This window comes from Protopterus annectens, chromosome 3.part1, assembly GCF_019279795.1.
Source record: "Protopterus annectens isolate FY-2018-M chromosome 3.part1, PAN1.0, whole genome shotgun sequence".
Classification (NCBI taxonomy): domain Eukaryota; kingdom Metazoa; phylum Chordata; order Ceratodontiformes; family Protopteridae; genus Protopterus; species Protopterus annectens.
Genome location: NC_056732.1, coordinates 1,496,785,039 through 1,496,805,028, shown reverse-complemented (window position 1 = coordinate 1,496,805,028; position 19,990 = coordinate 1,496,785,039). Strand labels below are relative to the sequence as shown.

Below are 19,990 nucleotides of genomic sequence, written 5' to 3'. Positions count from 1 at the left end.
TCATAACAATCCCTATCGTAACACCTCCACCTGAGTATTACGTAGAATGTCTGTTACAGTAAAAACATTGATCGCCAACCAAGTATTTAGTAAGTCTAAATGGAACTTTTCTCCCTGGGTCTTTGCTGAAAATGAGTATTACCCACTCAAACTTTCCTGATAACAAAGACAAATAAACAAATAGATAAATACAATTTACTAATACTAGTAATGGTAAGCAAATCATCCATCCAACTATCAGCATGAGAAACACAGGTCACCAAGGTTGTCAGGTGTTACCTTTAAATATACATAGCATTTAGTACACTGTACAAGATACTTGTGCTTTACCAAATCATTAATGGCACTCTCATTTAAGGAATCCATTTTCATCTGAAAATAATTAACGAATTCTTAAAAGAGTAATCAAAATCAGTTACCACTGAATTCAATGAAATGTTAAGTCAGTGTCCACGAGAAAAGCACACAAACAATATAGAACTAAATATTAAGTGCACTAAACTACTTTATACAAGGGGAAGTAATTCATGAAGTTACCACCTAACCTACTGTACAAGTTCTGCCAGTCACACTAAAAATGCTGGATTTCCTTTACACCATCACTCACACTCGCACCTTGTAATAACAGTGAAAATCAGAGGTAAATAAAATATAAATCAAAATAAATCTACTTTTACTAAGCAGTTGCACAACAAATCACAAATGATTACAGGATTGTATCACTTAAGCTCTGGAGTTTTCTGACTACAGTCTGTGTGAATTTATAGCTGGCTGGGCCCCTTGGGATGGCTAGAGTTTGTTTGTCCAGAACCTATCCCTTACTAACAACAAACATTGAAACACAGAGGTAAAACAACAAAATATAAATCAAAATATTTTTTTCTGTCTACAAGCTATCCCTTTCTTTCCACAAATAGTTAAAAGCAGGGATAAAAAATAAAAATATCGATAAAAATAAATCTTTTCTTACCAGGCAGTTCACAATCAATTACAAACCAACTCTGGAATGCTTTAGAGAAGTCAGTTGTGATGGCCATTTCACAGTCTTCTTTTGAGCAATGTACCTGTACAAGAATTATTATTGGTGAGTGACGGTACTTCTTATAGACAGTACTGTAAGGTATAAATACTACCACAAAAAAACATGGAATGCTGTGGAATTCTAAATTGTCGGAAATAGTTGTCATATTCTTGGTTATGTTTATATAACTTAGTGTGACCTTTTCCTCTGTTTTTCAGGGCTGACTACAGATGACATTGATGTATTTGAAATCAATGAAGCCTTTGCTAGTCAGGTAAGAAGAGATGTCATAATGAACAGTACTTATTATTCACTGATTAACATTCAAATGTTTAATGGCTCTGAAAACAGAGCAGTGCCTGTTATGACGGTCTTTGTGTAATTCTTATACCAGCTGTATTAATCCCCATTTCAAAATTTGCTGCCTAAGGACCTAGCATGAATAGCTATACAAATTATTCACTGCCCAGCAGAACTTCACATATTCTTCAGTACTCAGCCTAGTTTGACAAGGCCACTGCTTAAGTTAATGGAATGTATCATCACTGCAGCTGACAAAGGGCATTTAGTAGCTGTGATATGTCTCTGGTGGCAAGAACTTAAGTGCTTCGTCTTAGAGTGCATATGGCTAGGCATCTTAGGACCTCCATGATTGCTTGTCTAGTATTACTCCTATGTTCCTTTATTTCTGCGTTACTTAAAGGTGTCTGATACTGTACGTTATGCAGTTATAACCATGTTTGAATGCATCTGAGTTATGATGCAGTGTTGTAGAGAAATAGCTACATATTGTACTGAAGCGGTCTCCTGATAATAAGTTGTTACACTGCCTGTAAGGGTGACAGCTGGAATTGCAGAGATTCCTTATCAGGGGACAATACTTTCCTTGTTGTTTACCAGTGACATGGTGAACAACACTGTAGACAGAGCAGTAATACAATATGCACATGACTTCATCCTGCTGGGTCACGACTCCAAGTTCTTCACACTGTGAAGTAACTTAGAGAAAGTTTTGTCCATGCAAGAATGGGCTTATAAACCTTAAATTGATTTTGAATGATAAAAAATAGTTACTAAATCCAATTATGTAAGCAAAACCAAAACTGCAGAATTGCTAGTCAGAGGAAATTTGGAATCCATTAAAGTAGTAACCAGGTGGAAATTTTTAGGCTTAACAACTGACCACAGACTAAGTTTGCAGGAACATGTACACACTGTGGTAAAGCATATGTGTCAGATACTGGATGTGTTATAAGGCATGTCATACCTAGTACCAAAAAAAAATAATATGCCAGAATTGGACTTCTCCCAGGAGGACCACACCAGTCAGTAATTTTTGCTGACCTAAGTTTAGTCACCTTAAATTAGACCCGACTACAGTAGGATGGCTAACTTGCTGCCCCTGGGGCTGCCAAGTACCCAGCACTGTGAAGCAGCATTGAAACTAGGATGCACAAATTAAGGACTCACATAATTTTCAAACCAGTAAGACTTGCATTCATCCTCATATACAGGCAATTTCTACTGAATTGATGTTTCTCAATGAGACATTTAAGATCAGCATCGACTTAAAGTTCCAAAAACAAACAAAAAAAAAATAAAACCGGTGACAGGTCTCGCAAGCACTGTTTACCTTAGCTGTGGAACAACTTCCATTTAATCTGGGGAGAATTACTTCTGTTGATGTGTTCAAGAGCAATATCCGGCAATTCGACCTTGACAGATCTGATCTGTCAAGAGTATATGACAAGAGAGCCTTTTCCTTTTTTATTATGTAGTGCTATCACCATGTTTATGTTGCCTAAATATGAATCACTGTCAGTGAACATCCTAAGGTCAACAAAATATTGTTGCAACAAAGATTATTAATTCTTCTACTTTATATGCATAAATATTAGACTGAAGGTTTTATTGTTCTTTAAAGTTTGTGTTTAATTCCTATAGTACTATGAAATGCAGCTCTTTTCATTTATGTAGTGCTACTTTGCTGCTTTGGCACATGCATTACTATTGTATATTCAAAGAACATCTTCACCTCCTCATAAAATACACTGCAGGCAATCTATAATACATGAGAATTTTCTTTTTTTCTGTTATTTACTACCTAATCTCTAACATTTTGCTCATGTGTATGGGTTGTAGGCATTTCAGCTATCATTTTTTTTATTTTCTTTTTATGCCCTTTAAAATAAAATGCCACTGTTTTTGAATAAAATATGTTGAACAGAAATAGTAACTAGTGGTTGACACAGTAGTGTAGGACTTGACTGCTGCCTCATGGTATTTGATTCTCCTGTTCATTTCTTGGCTGAGATTGTCTGTGTGTGTGTGTGTGTGTGTGTGTGTGTGTGTGTGTGTGTGTGTGTGTGTGTGTGTGTGTGTGTGTGTGTGTGATGCAGCATGCCTACCTTTATCAGTAAGGATTTCACTTGGGCATCTGATTCCTTCACATAAAGATGTGCTGATGGGGGAATTGTTAAATCTCTTTAAATTGTAGGTGTGTTTGCATTTTGCTTGTGCGGATGTTTGTGTCTCTGAGTACTCACTGGCATCCCATCTAGGATTTGTTTTTTTTACCTTGTATCCATTGCTTGCCAGGAAAGACTCAAGCTCTCTTCTAATTTGAATAAGATAAAGCAGGTATCGGATGTGTGATAGAAGGACAAATGGATAGATGGTTTCCAAGTACACTGAAGTAAATTGGATCTTGTACCCCCTGCCATTGCTGTTATTTCATCCAAATGTTGTGCTTCATCTTCATCACTCTGTTTATTTATTTACTTGTTCATCCATTGTTGATCATATTAATTCCACTAAGCCAGTGGCCTCTCTTCAGAGGAGACCCAAAGTGGTATCCATACTGATTTGGAGAAATTTTGCCAGGGCACCGGGGAAATTCTCCCATTCTTTTTAAGTGCCTTGAGATTTTTTACACCTGCCAGAACTAAAGCCAATTCAGACGGTTGGATTCTCCATTTAATGTCTCATCCAGAGGGCAACCCACTCAGAAATGTAGCACCTCTGAATGCCACACTGCAATGCCAGTAATGGGAAAATGAATCTAAGCACCTGTGCTGGGAACAGAACCCAAGCCTTCTGCCATTCCATCATCAAAGTTGAGTGTGCTAGCCGTTGAGCCACTTGCACTGCATGGTTTCTTTTTCCAAAATAAATGAGGAAAATCTTAAACATTTCTGTTCTTTGGTATATATTGCTCTTCGTGTAATACATTTTTCTTTCTTACAGTCACACCTTCTACTCTTAAAACAAGAGAAGTTACAGTTGCCTGCAGTATTTTAGTTAATTGTAAGGTTGTGCATGAAGATTGCTGAGTGGAAGTTGCAGCTGAATATATTCAGTTAGTAAAAACGGCATCCATTTATTAGAATTCTGTCAAGAAGCATCTTGTTGCAAAAAGCACTGATAATTGATTAAATGTGAGTAAACTAAGAACAAAGTTGACTGCAAATAAAATTTCTTACTGTGCAAGTGCCCTTTTTAAATATGTTGAACTATTGTGGTGATAGTGTACCTTTCAGACATGCATTGCTTGAAAAAGTTTGTGTGGTAACCTTACAGGTATGGAAATGTTCAAATCTGTATTACCACATCTAATCAAACTGATTGCACGATACAAGATTAGATTTGCAATTCACACAGATTTTACTGTCACAGTTGCATTTGAAGAGACAGATAGAAAAGGCAGAATAACACAAACTTTGCTGAACATCACAGATTCATTGGTTTGACACTGTTATGAATTGCAATCTGCAATGAAGAAACAAGAACCTTTGTAGCTGAAGAAATCAAAATGTTCAGATTTTTAATTGAGTGTAATATTTCTGTGTAAAAAGAGTTCATTTTTACACCAAAACCTGTTTTATATTATAAGTGATCTTTCATGAATTTTAGCATATATTCTAGTGGGTTTGAAAGCCAAAACTGTTTCTCTTGACAAATAATGTTTTCAAAAGAAAAGGTACAGTAGAGCGTCAATTATCTGAACTAATTGGGACCTAGGGTAGTTTGGATAATCAAACATACATTGAACTAGATAAAAAAAAAATTCTAAAATCTTGCTTTTTCTGCACGCAAGGAATACACTTTTGAACCATTCAGTGATTGCAGTGGAGAATAAAGAATATTTTTCACACACGAGTGAGTATCTACAAGAGCAAAAAATGCGCACAAACTAATATGTAAAATATTTACATATTCAGATTTTGATTTTTCCTACCAGAAAACCTTGGAAGGGTGCATTCGGATGATTGATGTTTCGAATAATCGACGTTTGGATAACCGACTCTGTACTGTATTTGTTTTAAGTATAAGATTAAGAAGGTTAACTGATCATGCAGAAAAAAACAAAGGTTTCCACTGAGGCCTCTGTAGTATGGTTGTTGAAGTTTGTTGCTTCCTTGGGTTACGTCATTTATCTAAAAATTAAAACCTGTAAATAGTAGAATAGAAGTAGTTTATTTGACACAGACTTTGGTGAACTAATACACGAAGGTGATTTCTCTTGGTTGGCGATGTAAGAAATGGGCTGTGTGATGGCATTCTTGTCTTAAGAAGGAGAAGCTGGAATGGGTCACCATGATTCTTCTTATCCAATGACCATCAAAACTGAAAAATAATTGAATTTAAGCATCGTGGAGTCCCAAATAGGACATACAAATGGAGTTATAGAACCTGATCAGACTGAAGAATATATAAAATGTATGGGAGGGGTTACAGTGGATGAGGCAAAGTGTATGCATGACCAGCGGGCAGCCTTTGAACCTGCTAAGCAGCAAGTATGTGTCATTTTTGATACGGCACTTGAGATGATGAAACAATTCAAACAGACTGAGCAAAACTTAAATGGGATAGAATTTGAGACTTTTTGAAAGGTGAAGAAAAGATGGACCTGATGAAATAATTGAAAACCAAGATGTTAGTAGACTGAGTTTGCAGAAGAATCAGTTGGGAATTACTGCCATTGCAGAAGTCAAATGTTTGAAGCCAAGACTAATACTTTATGGTAAGACATAACTTCTTTTTTTTTCATAACATAACATGTCACAAATTCCATTAAGTTCCATCTGTGTTGTTCATCTTCTTTCATTCATCACTGATGGGTTCGGTTCCAAGCCCTCAGAACCGAGTCGGCCTTATTACCAAGCTTGCTCCATCCAAAAAACTCTCAAACTAAGTTTCTATCCAGAATGCCCTTCTCCCTGTTTCCTCCGATAGAGTTTGCTAGAGAAAGAGAACTAAAGCCGAGGCCACTTCTGCGCAAATGCCCTAAGACACCACTTGGACCCAAAGCATCCCCCAGGAGCCTTTGGAGGGGGAAGGAGGGTGTGGGAAGTGATGAATGAAAGAAGATGAGCAACACAGATGGAACATTATGGTAAGACATAACTTCTTTATCTGATGTTAATCTTTCCATTCATCACTGATGGGACAGAATACCAAGCTGCCTTGATGTCCATGGGCGGCCCTTATGGAAGAACATTCCTGAGTACTATTGAGCTAAAGGCAGCTCTCCCTCTGGAGACCAAGTGTAATTTGTAATGATTGACAAAGGTATGAGGCTTAACCCAAGTAGCTGCTGCGCAGATATCATCCATGGAAGCTCTGGAATGAAAAGCTACAGATGTTGCCATAGACCTAGTGGAGTGAGCTTTAACTTTTGGCACAGGTTTGTTACTGAAGGAATAGATAAAATGTATGCAGTCCCTTAACCATTTCGATAATGTAACCTTAGAAAAAGCATCTCCCATTTTGGGTCCAGAAAAGGAGATGAAAAGCTGTTCAGACTTACGGATAGGTTTAGTCCTATCTAGGTAAAATCTCAGTTGCCTATGTACATCCAAGGAGTGAGGGTAGTACTCTCCTCTATTGGAAAAATTCAGAAAGAACACTGATAGGTCAATGGTATGGTTAATGGAGAATTCCGAAACAACTTTGGGAAGGAAGGATGGATTTGTTCGAAGTGATACTCTGTCTCTATGGAAGACCAGATAGGAGCTCTTGATACACAATGCCTGTGATTCCGAGACCCTTCTGGCAGATGTTTTGGCTACCAAGAACAAACCTTTCCAAGACCAAAACTTTAGGTCACACTTCGCAGCAGGTTCAAAAGGTTTTTGAGTCAAAGACTGAAGGACTAAAATGAGGTTCCATGGTTCTACAGGCTGTCTGATGGAGGCCTAATATGAGAGGTTCCCTTGAGGAAGGCCTTACATAGACGTGAAGAGATAAGAGTGGTGCCATCTATACCATTGTGGAAATTAGAAATTGACGCTAGATGTACTCCTGCAGTAGAGGCAGAGGCTCCATTATCAAAAAAACTTAGCCAAGTATTGAAGTACCGCAGTTACTGGAGCCGAATAAGGGTTTAGCATGTTATCCTTAGACCAGATGGAGAACCTTTTCCATTTATCCTGATATAGTTTTCTGGTGGATGGTTTATGAGTGGCCAGAATGTTGCCTTGAACAGGCGAGGAGAGATTAGCTTGCCTGGCAACTAATGGAAGTGGAGAAACAAAGCTGTCAGCTTGAGACTGGACAGATTCGGGTGGCTCAACCCTTAGGGGTGAGTAATCCGATCTGGAAGAGGGTCCAGAATCCATGGCGGTTATACTAGGTGAGGCCGATGGAAGGGGAACCAAACTTGTCAAGGCCAGAATGGAGCTATGAGGATCACCTTGCATCTCAACCGAAGAGCTTTCTTTAGAAATTGTGGAATCAGGGGAATGGGAGGATAGGTGTAAAGACGTCCCGTGGGCCAATCGTGGACTAGAGTATCCCTTGGGCACTCCTCCTCTGGGGGAAGAAGGGCAAAATAGCCGCTGCACTTGTTTGAAGGAGAGGCGAAAAGATCTCGGCAAGGCTGGCCCTGGTGGGTGAAGATTTCTGTTACCATTTCGGGGTTGAGGGACCACTCGCGAATCAGGAGGATGCATCTGCTCATTTTGTCCACAATTACATTGGAGCTCCCTGGGATATTCGTTGCTATCGGAAAGCGGTTGGAAGCTATCACCCACTGCCAAATTCTCATGGCTTCTTGACACAAGGGCTAGGACTTGGTTTCTCCTTGCTTGTTGGTATTCCAGACCACTGACAATGTTGTCTGACTGGATTGCAGTTGTCCTGGAAGGGAAAGCTGAATGAAAGGCTTGCAACACTGACAGCACTGTTCTTAGTTCCAGAACATTGATATGCAGGTGGGCCTCTGAGGTGGACCATGTGCCTAGGACTGTCTTTCCCTGGAAATGACCCCCCCCCCACCCAATCAGGGAAGCATCTGTGGTGACAATGGCTCTGAGGGTATTGAAATGGACAACTCCAAAGTTCTGTGTCTGGCCTCATCCACCAAAGGAGATCTTGTTTGCAGGAGTTGGTTATTCGGATCTGGTAGTGAAGGGGGTGATGGTTTGGGAAACATTGACAACGAAGGAGCCATTGCAGGATCCGCGTATGAAACTTCACTAGAGGCACTATTGGGATCGAAGCTGCCATAGAACCTAGAACCTGAAGAACTTCCCCTGCTGAAACTTTTGTGTGACAAAGTATCACTCGGAGCTGGAGCCTCAAATGCTGGAGTCTGTGGTTTGGGAGAGATACTAGACAGGACTGGGTGTTGAACACTGCTCCAATTAATTCTGTTTGTTGTGTAGGAGTAAGGTTTGATTTCTCCCAGTGTATCGTTATTCCCAACAATTTTGCCAGAGAGAGTGTGCACTACAATGCTGTTACCAGAAGATGCTCGGTGGGGGCGGTGAGGAGCCAGTCGTCCAAATATGGAAACACCCAGAATCCTTGTAGTCTCAAGTGAGCTGTGACCACTGCTAAGCATTTCGTGAACACACTGGGGTCCATAGCGAGTCCGAATGGCAGGGCACAAAGTTGATTATGACTGGCCCCTAGCCAGAAGTGAAGTAGACTCCTGGAGCGTTTCTCCATCTTGATGTGGTAATGCGCATCCCGGAGATCTATTAAGCACATCCAATTGCCTTCTCTCAAAAAGGGAGAATGGACTGAACCAGGACCATCTGGAATTTGGCTTGGGTGACGGACTTATTTAAGCTGCTGAGATCCAAAATTTGTCTCCAGTCCCCTGTCTTTTTTTGGCACCAAAAAGAATTTAGAGTAAAATCCGGATCCACGTTGGTCTGGTAGGACTGGTTGGATGACACTTTTTTTTGAGACAGCTTTATTATTTCTGAAGCTGCTGCTTCCCTTTGACTGGGTGGAACATCGGGAAGCTTTTTAGGAAGATTTGGTTGAAAAGAAAGGGGAATGGTGTAACCTCTGGTGATGATACTCTGCACCCTACAATCGGTGGTAATAGATTGCCAGGCAGCTTGGTGCAAAGAGAAACGACTCCCAACTGCGTCCAGAGGTAAGCAATCGGGCTGCTCCTCAGGACAGCTGGTAAGGCTGTCCAGAGGAAGAGTCCCTGGATCCTCGGTTACAAGGAACCCTTCGGTCTCTGCAGGGGTGTATTCCAGAATTATTATCCCCTCTGCCCCTGGGAGTGTCATCACCACGTGCGGCATGGAAAGGACCCTGAGATTTTTTGTTCCACAATTTCCCACTCCTCTGGTTCCTGGAGAAGGTACGTTGACGATTGGAAAACTGTAGGCCTACGGCAAACAGGGTCTTTCCATCTTGCTCACACCTGGCTAGTGTGTCCTTCACTTTGGTGCCAAAAAGGTACGAAGCTTTGATGGGAGCATTCAGAAAGGAAGACTCGAAGGGGCCCACAAGTTCATAAATGCACACCCAGGCATAACTCCTCATGACAATGTCCGAACCCGCTACTCTGGCCGCCCCTTCGGTCACGTGATAACAACCTAATGCACGAGTTGGATATCGTTTCCAGGGTTGTGAGCTGTGAGACCACTTTGTCCCTGACCTTATCAGATAACTGTCCTGAGAGTGTCCCAGAGAGTTCGGAGATCGTCTCTCTAGAGCCTCATAAAATATGCTAAATAGTTCAGGGACCATATAGCAAAGGTCCCTGATGCAAAAACTCGCTTCCCAAGTCTGTCCACCACCCGGGACTCCCTGTTGGGTGGGTGGACAGTGGGACTTTCCTCAGCCAAGTCCTTTTTTGTGGCCGCCACCACCATAGCATCGACTGGTAACCCCTTGGACCAATGTGGGTTTTCATCGGGAGGGGAAAGAATTTTGTCAGGTCTCCAAAGGATCGCCTCAGTGGAATCAGGGTTCTTCCACGCACACTGCACAATGAGCTGGATGAGTTTGTCAGCAGGCGGGGTCACCCAAGAGGTAGAAGGCCGGGCGCGAAAAGCCTGCAGGAACATGGACTCCTTAGATGAAGGGTTGGAGTGTCACACCTCTGTTTTAGCATTTCCAGGGTGTGTCCAAAGGAGACATTATCAGGAGGTGACCGTGGGGGCCCTTCACCATCATCGTAATCCGTGTCTTCCATCAAAGACTCCTCGGGTGAGTCCATGTGCTTTTTCTTGCACATCCTCTTCTGAGGGGGCTCCTCAGTGGGGGTCTCTGAGGAGGACTTGGAAGAGCGGTACCCTGAACATGGGGTGTCCAGTGGCTTCTCTGCCCGGTGTCCGGGGGGGGGGGCGTCTGTGGCAGCTGTAGCTCAGCAGGCAAAAACTGGGGTTCTGACATCATAGGAGTGCTTCCAGAAGCGAGAGCCCTCTCCATCGCATGGAAGGCAGGTCTGCCCGAAGAGGGATGGGAGCCAGGAACCGAGAAAGACAACCTCTGAACCGGGGTCACACCTTGCTCTGACGAACCCACCCCCACCGAAGGAGCCTCAAGCAGGATCGGCACGGACAAGGCTATCCGCACCGAAGATGGAACCGAGGAGAAATACAGCTTCGAACCCCGGGACGAAGCACCCGCCCCCCAATCCCCAGATTGCGGAAGGACCGGTTCCACAGGAACCGAGGACTAAAGGGATAAACTTGCAGCCAGAGTGAGGTGCACTATCGGTGCTGAGGAAATGGGTTCCGAGGAGGATGTCTGAACACAAGGCTTTGGAACCGAAATGGTCGAAGGAGGAGCGTAAGACGGAGTCCGTGGAGAAAATGACCCAAGTCCCGCATGGGGAAGGGCCTTAGAAAGTGTGGGTATCCCCCTGGCTACCAACAGCTGGTCCACAAGATGCACCACATTGTGTTCTGTCAGGCTCCTGGTGGATCTAGTGGATACTCTGGATGGGAAGTCAGGACATTCGATGAACAGGCTGTAACTTGGCCCAGAAATGGATTAACGGAAGGGGAGTATCTGGTCTGTGGTGTAAGGTCTGCTGGCACCAAAGTATCAAGTTTCGAGACCGGGAGTAATGGCGCCTAATCTAGTTCAGTCAGTAAAACGCCCAGTGCCGAAATGACACTCTGATCCAAAACCGTCTGTTCTAAAAACGTTAGTGTTGAAGGTATGAAAGGTGTGCCTTGAGCCGAAAGAGGCCGCAGATGCCAAAGTCAAAATAGGCATGGTAAGGTCTATAATCGGTGCCGGAGGCAGGACCAGTGCCGAAACTGGTGCTGGTGTTGAAGGTTTCAAGATGCTTGGAGCCAAGGAAGACAGAACCGTAGAGGCAGATTTATGCTCCGAAGACAGCTTTGGGACCTTTAGCTTGACAGGCTTACCTTGATCACCCGATGGTGAGGAGGGAACCGAGTGGGACCTCTTTTTGTCCTTAGTGGGAGGGGTTGAGATCTCCATCGCAGAAATGGCCTCTGAAAAGGGAGACTTAAGTAACCCTTTCAGTATCAGTTTATATTTGTGCTCACTAAGAGTGCGTTGACTGAAACTTTGACAAATGTCACAAGGAGGCTTCACCGAAAGGTGTGGCACCCCCAAAAGTATACACATTTATCGTGAGAATCACTATTAGGTAACCTGCCTTTACATGAAGCACAATGCTTAAAGCCTGAAGTAACTTTCTTATCCGACATCTTGATAGAGAAACACTACAGGCCAACAGTATAACCAGTGAGAAAAAAATACGACAAACACTTCAAAAAAGATTATAACATGAAGAGCTGACAAAAAAACTGTTGAACTGAAATAAATTGATGTCATTAGTGAAGTAGAGGATGAGTATGAAGAGAAAGCTGATTTTACTGAAGAGGCAAAGGCTCATACATGTAGTTTCCAGTATAAGAGGATTAGATAGACTGGAAAGTTCTGTGTAGTGATATGAAGTGGGGTGAATAAGGGAATGTTTCCTAAATGCACCTTATTAAAAGTTTTACCTACTGAACAGATGTTAGGCTAAAGTTCATCTAAATACTGGGTAAGTTATTATTTTTAATCTTTCAAATAATAGTTTTGCAACTTCCTTCCTCCAGTTCTTTTATCTTCTTTACAATGTCAATCAATTGTAGTTGATTTAGATTTTGATTTCCATTTTCTAGTAATTGCTTTTTTTTGGCAGCCAGTAGCATTCAACCTAGTAAGGCCTTACTATGTTTAGACAATTCTGAGTCTGTCCCAGCTGAAAAGAATCCTTTCCTTAGTTGCAACAGTTTGCTTCTCCAACATTTCTGACAAAGCGCTATTAGTATATTAAAACTGCCAACTCATTACATTCCCAGAAAATATGTTCCAAATTACCTGTCTCTTTCTCATCACATTTCTAGCATTTGCTGTCTACCTGAGAAAAATTCCCTGAAGTCTGCTTAGGGTATAAAAATATCTATGCAAACACCCTAAACCATCTGGACTTTGTTGCGTCCATACAGATATCTTACCATTGTTCGTTGGTTAATTGCCTTTCCAGTCGCTCATCCTAATCTTTTGCAGCCTTCTGTGCAAGTCTTCTAGATGTCCTTCTATGTCACCGTTACAATATTTTTCACCAAAGGGATCTCCTGCCAGGGATAGCCCAACGTCCGGCCAGTATAGTATAGTATATTCTTCCAACCCACCAAACATACTCAAAACAACTCTCACTTTAACATCACAGCAAAAGACAACACCACTATATACCCAACTGAACACACCAAATTGCTAGGAGTGGAAATAGACAATAAACTAAAATTTGACATTCACATATCCATGACCATAAAAAAAGTCCGCAAAAAACTAGGAGCATTATATAGAAATAAACAATTTCTCACCAAAGCAGCAAAGATTTCAATAGCAAATTCCCACCTTATCTCCACCCTACTTTATGCCTCTCCAGTATATACCAACCTAAGGCAATGTGATCTAAACAAGCTAGAGACCTGCTACAACAAAATCGCCAAATTCGCCGCAGGGCATCCTACCGTAGTCACCACTGTCTCTCACTTGCTGAACTGGGCTGGCTTGAACTCCCTCACCTCCTTCAGTGGTATCAACTCTCACTCGCGCACAAACTAGTAAACCATCCACTAAATGTCCCATCCCTCCAGAATCTACTCCAACCCTATCGCACCACCAGACCACTAAGATCCAGCAACAAAAATTACTTGCAGATCACTAAAGCCAATAACTCTGCTGGTGAAGCACTATTCTCTTGTGCCATAGCCAAATTATGGAACTCACTCCCACCCACAATTACCTCCGTACCATCATGCACCAACTTCAAAACTTTATTAAAAGCGCACCTAAAAACATGCTGGCTATGCCCTTGCAACTCCCACTCTAATATCATCCACCCCATCCAACTACTACCTTTCTTTCACCTCCACTAACTACCTTGATGATAGCAAGCTCACATGCTCATAAGCCTAGTACTTATTATACAGCAGGAACTTCTCATTGTTACATTTGTTAATGCCTGTTATGTACTTCACAGATAAAGATTCTAGTTGTCTACCAATGTACTATGTTCTTCATCTGTAAATATGTTGTAAGTAATTTCTATGTTAAATTGTTAATCGCTATGTAATCCAATGTAACTACTGTCTGTTTATTTTACTGTGGAGCTTTTCTCCCCGGGCCTCCGCTGAAAATGGACCCACGTCCAGTCGGACACTCCCGGTCAACAAATTTAAATAAATAAATAAATAAGTATACTAAGCCTTTAGATCGTGTATGCACCATACATCACATGCATGCTGTCTGTACAGAATGCAGGGCATAAAGCTGATGTACAGATGCAGTTACCCAGAACTTCTTTCCCACCAATCCGAACTCCATCATCATCACTCGTCACTCTGAACGCCCTTTGCTGTGCTGAATACCTAACCATCTGATAAGTGCCCTGTTGGGGTCTTTTTTGCATTTTATTTTGGGTCTTGTTTTCGTTTGGTTACCTGGAGTTCATGTCATCCAGGAAGGGAAAATGTCAGTGTGGAAGGCAGATATCCCTTAAGGACATTAAAGCCAAGTTGCCAGATGCTCCTTTGGGTCATTATGAACAGTGTAGATTTTGTTTGGGTGCTTCCCACGACCATACCTCTTGTAATATTTGTAAGGCATTTGTGCCTAAAACTGTTAGAAGCTGGTTTCTTCCCTGACTGTCTATCTTGAAAACCAGAAACTTAGAGTTAGCCCAGTGTAGCATGATGGAATTTATTAACCCCAAGGTTCTGTTGTTAAGCAAGAAGGAGGCAAAGAAATTTTGGCCAGATTCTTTGGCTGTTGAGCCTCCAACAGGCATCTTACAAAGACATGCATCTGGAGCATTTCTCCCCGGGCCTCCGCTGAAAATTGGCTTTGTTCCAAGTTGGACTTTCCCGGTTAACAAAATGTTAAATAAATAAAATAAAAATAAATAAAAAATCTTTGTAGAAGCAGATGATTGCTCTGTAGGCCGATTGGTATTTACTACAGATTCGTCTGCCATGACCCCATTAGAGGCCAGCATGGATCCTTCCTTTCATGCATCCTCTGAGGCGTTGCAGGTGTCTGCTCTGGCTGTTAAGGGAGAACCACGGTTGATTATCTGTGAGGGCCCTACAGGGATTCTGCAGTATCTGGTCATGGAAAAGTTTCAAGATACTCTTATTGAATCTTGACAGAGGTTGGATCCTCTGTTTTTTTTATAGGTCTGATGTCCCTGCCAAGAAAAAATAGAAGACTAAACATTCTTCTGTACATTCTAAGGATCGTCAAAGGAATGACAGGAGTTCACTCATGGCCTGTTCAATGCCCTAATGGCACTGAAGCCTCCCAAAGGGATTTTTGTGCTTACTCCTTGGATTTCATCTCCTTCCAAAAGGCCTAGGGAACCTGATTCCTTGGATAAGGATTCAGTCACATGAAGGGTCTTTGTCTTACTCTTTCCGTATGCTTTCTCCCGTAGCTTATGGCTCTGAAGATGAATCCATTAACTGTGACTCTTTTTTTGGGGACACTGTAGCCACAATGGTGGAAAGTTTTAAATGGAATTCTTCTCAGGTGTCTTGATATCCATGGGAGGTGGCATGAGTTGCTTCAGGTGACATGCCTATACCTTCTGCAGTTCCTCCTGTGTTGGGTATGTTGTTGGACACCTTTATAGCCTCCTCTAAGACTCCTGATTCTCGGCCCCTACCAAACACCCACCTACAGATAAGGATAGTAAGGCTATGGAAAATATTGGAAAGAAGGTCTGTACTATAGCCACCTTGGCCTTTAGGACCATTAATTAGACCCACATGACCAGATATGCTCTGGCCTTGTTTCCCAGGCCTGTCAGATACTTTCTGTCCTCCCTGATTCTGAAGGAAAGCACTTTGCTCCTTCTATTTTGGGTTCTGCCTCTCAGGTGCTTTGCCACTCTATCAAGTTCAGCTATGATATGTTGCTGATGCCTCTTCCAGAGCTGCTGCCTTTGGGTCTATCATGAGATGTTATTCTTGGCTTCATCTGCAGTCATTGCCTGATGACATTAGGGCCAAATTGCTGTTGGGACGGCTACTGATATGTTTGTCTGTTCAAGAAAAAGGTAAAACTTTGCAGGACCTTAAACATTTTTTTTGTCCCCCATCCCCAAGTGCCAGAGGAACTATCCTACTATGTCGGCTTTTGTCTATAGGCAGTTTCGTGAGGCTACCAAAAGCAAGGGTGGTAGATTACCTCCTCCTGCTAAAATTTCTCAGGCTGCTGTGGCCCAGAAGCCTCCTTTATTTGATAAGCCTGCCTCTCTCTGACATCTTGCCTCACCCAAACCCTCAACCAGGTTCCTTTGTTCTCTTTGGCGCTCCCTTTGTCTTCCAGACTGGCAGCTCATCACTTCAAATTCTTGGGTTCTGTCAATCATACATCAAGATTACTTCACAGTGTGGAAGTCTCTCCCTCCTTTTTCAGGGATTCCTCAACCTCCTTTGAAATGGTTTCCCCATTCCCAGTGGTTTGTAGGTTTCTAGTGGATCATGGAACTATTGAGCCTGTCCCTTCTTCTCAAGTAGGAAAATGATTCTGTTTCAGAATGTTCACGGTCCCTCAAAAAGAGGGCTCTTGGAGGCCTATTCTGGACCTCTTCTTACTCAACATTTTTCTCAAGGTTCCTTCCTTTCAGATGCCTTCTCTTCAAATCATGTTTCTTTTGTTGCTGCCTCAGTCTTTTCTAGTGTCCTTGGACTTGAGCTATTCTTATTCACCCTCTTTTCAAGACATTTTTGCATTTCTCTGTTTCTTCCTATAATTTTTAGTTCTCTGCTTTGCCCTTTGGACTCTGTACTGCACTAAGGATATTCACAAAGTGCTTAGCTCATGTGATTGCCTTTTGCAAGCTCCAAGGCATTCAGATTTTTCCTTATTTAGACAACCCTTTGATCCAGGCACTTTCTGCCATTAGCCTGTTACAGGCTGTGGAGTTCGCCATAGCTCTCCTTCAAACTCTGGGGTTCGCTATCAGTTCCCTCCATAGTTATGTTCTCGCAATAACTTGTTCTCCAGTAAATTCCAGCTCACACTCGACTATTTTCTGTACCTTTACTTGCAGTCATCCTTATTTGTAAAATCTCCTTTCTCCATTCCCTTGTTGGCTTAATTCTTAGAATACTTTTGGTTACTTCATGAATACAATGGTTATTTTTTTCCTTAAGGGCCTGCATCCAAAACTTTGCTTTTTCCTTATTTCCCAAAACCCCTTCCCTGTTTTTCATCATCATCTATTTATGTTATGTATATAAGACTTAACCGAGCAGCTGTAAAGTATCCTTTCAAATCAGGTAATCCTAAACCACCTTGTGCTATGGGAACACTCCCTTCCTCTAATTCCTTCACCTGTTTATCACTTACTACTCACAACTTCTATCATTGATAATATATGCCTGGCCTGTATATAAAATTAAAGGCACTAAAACATTTTCACAGCTTGTATCTAATTATCCATAAGCATATTATATCTGTTAACCAGGTAATGTCCAACTGGGCCACAAGCCCATTTTCAGTGGGGGCCCGGGGAGAAAAGCTCCACATGCAGTAACAAAGGTTACAGTAATAATTATTATACAGTAGTCAGTAAGAATACAAACAGCAGTTTACACAAGTATACAGAGTCCCAAGTAGAAGCCATTGTAAACTTATACAGAATACTAATTACACTGACTGTGCATAAAATAAATTAGTGACAGTATTCATGTATATCGAATACTAATTACAAAGACAGTGTGCATAAAATAAATTTAAAGACAGTATGCATGTATATCAACAGTGATGCAAGACAAGGAGTTAATTACTATTCTGTATGTATGTACAGTGTGGCTGGAATCAAAGAATCTCTACCTATCAAAACAGTGTAAAAGCTGTTATGGGTCAGCAGCGTTTGAATGAGAGATGGAGGGAGTATAGGAGGAGGTAAAGTAGAGAAATAAGGTAAGGTACAGGGAGGTAGGAAGAAATTAGAGCCTCAACATCTGCATTTATGGTAAGTGCACACAACTGTACTTTCTGTTAATGTTGTCAATTGTTGCCTACCATCCACAAAAACACATTGAGCCATGAATGTCAATGTTAGCAACACCTGATCCATTCTGTTAATATAGATATAAGCACTTTATAATATTGGCTTATAATTGGCCTTTTGAAACTGAATCTTAAGGGTCTTTGCCCTTTTTGGGTATTAGTCACCAGAGCTTTCTTCCAAGATGCTGGTAATTCCCCAACTTTTAAAATGCTGTTAAAACATTCCAGATCATTATCACTTTCTTCCCTCCCATCTTCCAGACTTCCATAGGAATACCATGTGTTTCTGGAAACTTCCCTGTTGATTGCTTTTACATCACCACTTTTATCTCATCTCTTCTTTTCTTAGCTATTAATGAGCCTTAACTTCCTGTATCTGTGGCATAATTAAGTCTGCTATGAATACTTGTTTTTGCCTCTTTTGGATTCCTCTGCTTTATACATATTTTCATAACATTTCCAAAATATCCCTAATATATCTGTAGGATGTCTGACTATTTGTTGTCATAGGCTCCCTAAGTTTGGCAATGATTCTTTCTATTTTCTATTGGCTAAGTCATTGTACTAAAACTTTTTGTGCATTGGAGTTCTCAACAAATAGTTGTTATCTTTCTAAATTCATGCATAGCATCCAAATACTTTATTTCCATTCATCGCTCTGCAGTTGCTTCTCTTTTTATTTTGTCAGATTCTCCTTATTCTGCAATACTTTAACCTTTGTCAGTCCCGATAAATAATTCTTTATACTTCTTTCCCATCTCTCTTGTATTGCTACTTTCTTTGTAAACTCCATTTTTCACATTCGCTAGCTGTCCATTATGAAAAAATTCAATATTCTTTAATAACTCTCAAGTAATTTCCCCTGCCCATTTCTTTAAATTCCTCTTTTTTAAATTTGTAAGTACGAAAACACAAGTATCTCCATTTTACTACATTATCTTACATTTTTATCTTGGTTTTTAATAGCACATGTTCTGAAATTGTTATTGGTTGAGTGTCACAACTTTCAGTTAAATAAACACGCTCTTTTAAAATATAATTTCCACCCAGTGTAAGTAACCCAGTTATTGTACCTTGGCTAATACTGTGTATATTTTGTCCGAGTTCCTACTATTGAACTTTCATCTTCCATACTAAATATGCTCATATAATCTACCCTTTCTTGTTATGCCTTAAAAAAATATTCCCTGATGAAAGCTGAACATTCCTCCCAAAATTATCTTAAGTTCCATAATAGTACTTTTAGGTAGAATATAAATACATGTCAGTGTTGTTCTCCTCTTTCCCTGCTAGTGGCACCTTCTTGCCACAATTCTGAGATAGTTTTTGTTTTTTTTCATGTTCTATCATTATTGCTACCCCCAGCCCCAGCAATCACTATTATACTCTTTCCTTTGTCTTTGAAATTCTTCTGAATTCCCACCCTGAAATCCTTTGTTGGTTAATTTCACTTGCTCATTTCTATCCAGATGTGGCTCCTTCAGTATTGCCATTTACACCTTACAGTTCTTCATAAAATTCAATACTCATTTTTTGTCTAGACATGTAAAGCTATGTTCATTCCTTTGTTAATATGGGCAGAGTAACATTTATGATAGAAAGCCATTACCCCCACCTGTTATTTTGAATGTATATCTCCAACGTTCAGCTTTCATGCACTTATTTAATGTCTGTCAAGCTGAACTCATATGTGGTTGTGTCTTGTCATCTCCATCTGACCCTGTGCCACATTCCTCAGAACTTTGTTTTAGTTCAGTAAAAACACTCAAACAGGAAACTAGTTAAATGAAATCCCAATTCCATTTTAACTTATAACAAATGCACAAATTTATGTAGACTTTCAAAAAAGGAAGCTTTCACCACCAACCAAGGAGCAGTTGCCCCAAATCGATGACTTCCAACAACAGGCATTACCTATTGTGAAGTTAAGGTTACCCATGCTTAAGCACATTTTAGAACCTCTGTTCCTATTTACATCGATTGCTGTAGTTTCCTGTTTATATTCCCCTCCCAGATGTAAAAAGAATTTGCATGCTTTCAGTAAACATTAACTTGTATCCTCAAAAGAAAAGTGCACTCGTTACCTTTAAATAAATAAACTAAACTGTGCATTGTTATATTAGATGCATTAAAAGTATTAAGGCTCTGTGAGAGAAA

At 41.0% G+C, this 19,990-nt stretch overlaps 1 protein-coding gene across 1 annotated transcript in view; it reads left to right on the top strand.

The window, feature by feature from the left end:
- The window catches only part of ACAA1 (acetyl-CoA acyltransferase 1), a 353,926-nt gene that overhangs the window by 219,218 nt on the left and 114,718 nt on the right, over nt 1-19,990 (top strand). Inside the window, exon 10 of the mRNA XM_044067562.1 lies at nt 1,240-1,295. Coding sequence (XP_043923497.1) covers nt 1,240-1,295 — 56 coding nt within the window. The remainder of the gene's footprint in view (nt 1-1,239; nt 1,296-19,990) is intronic.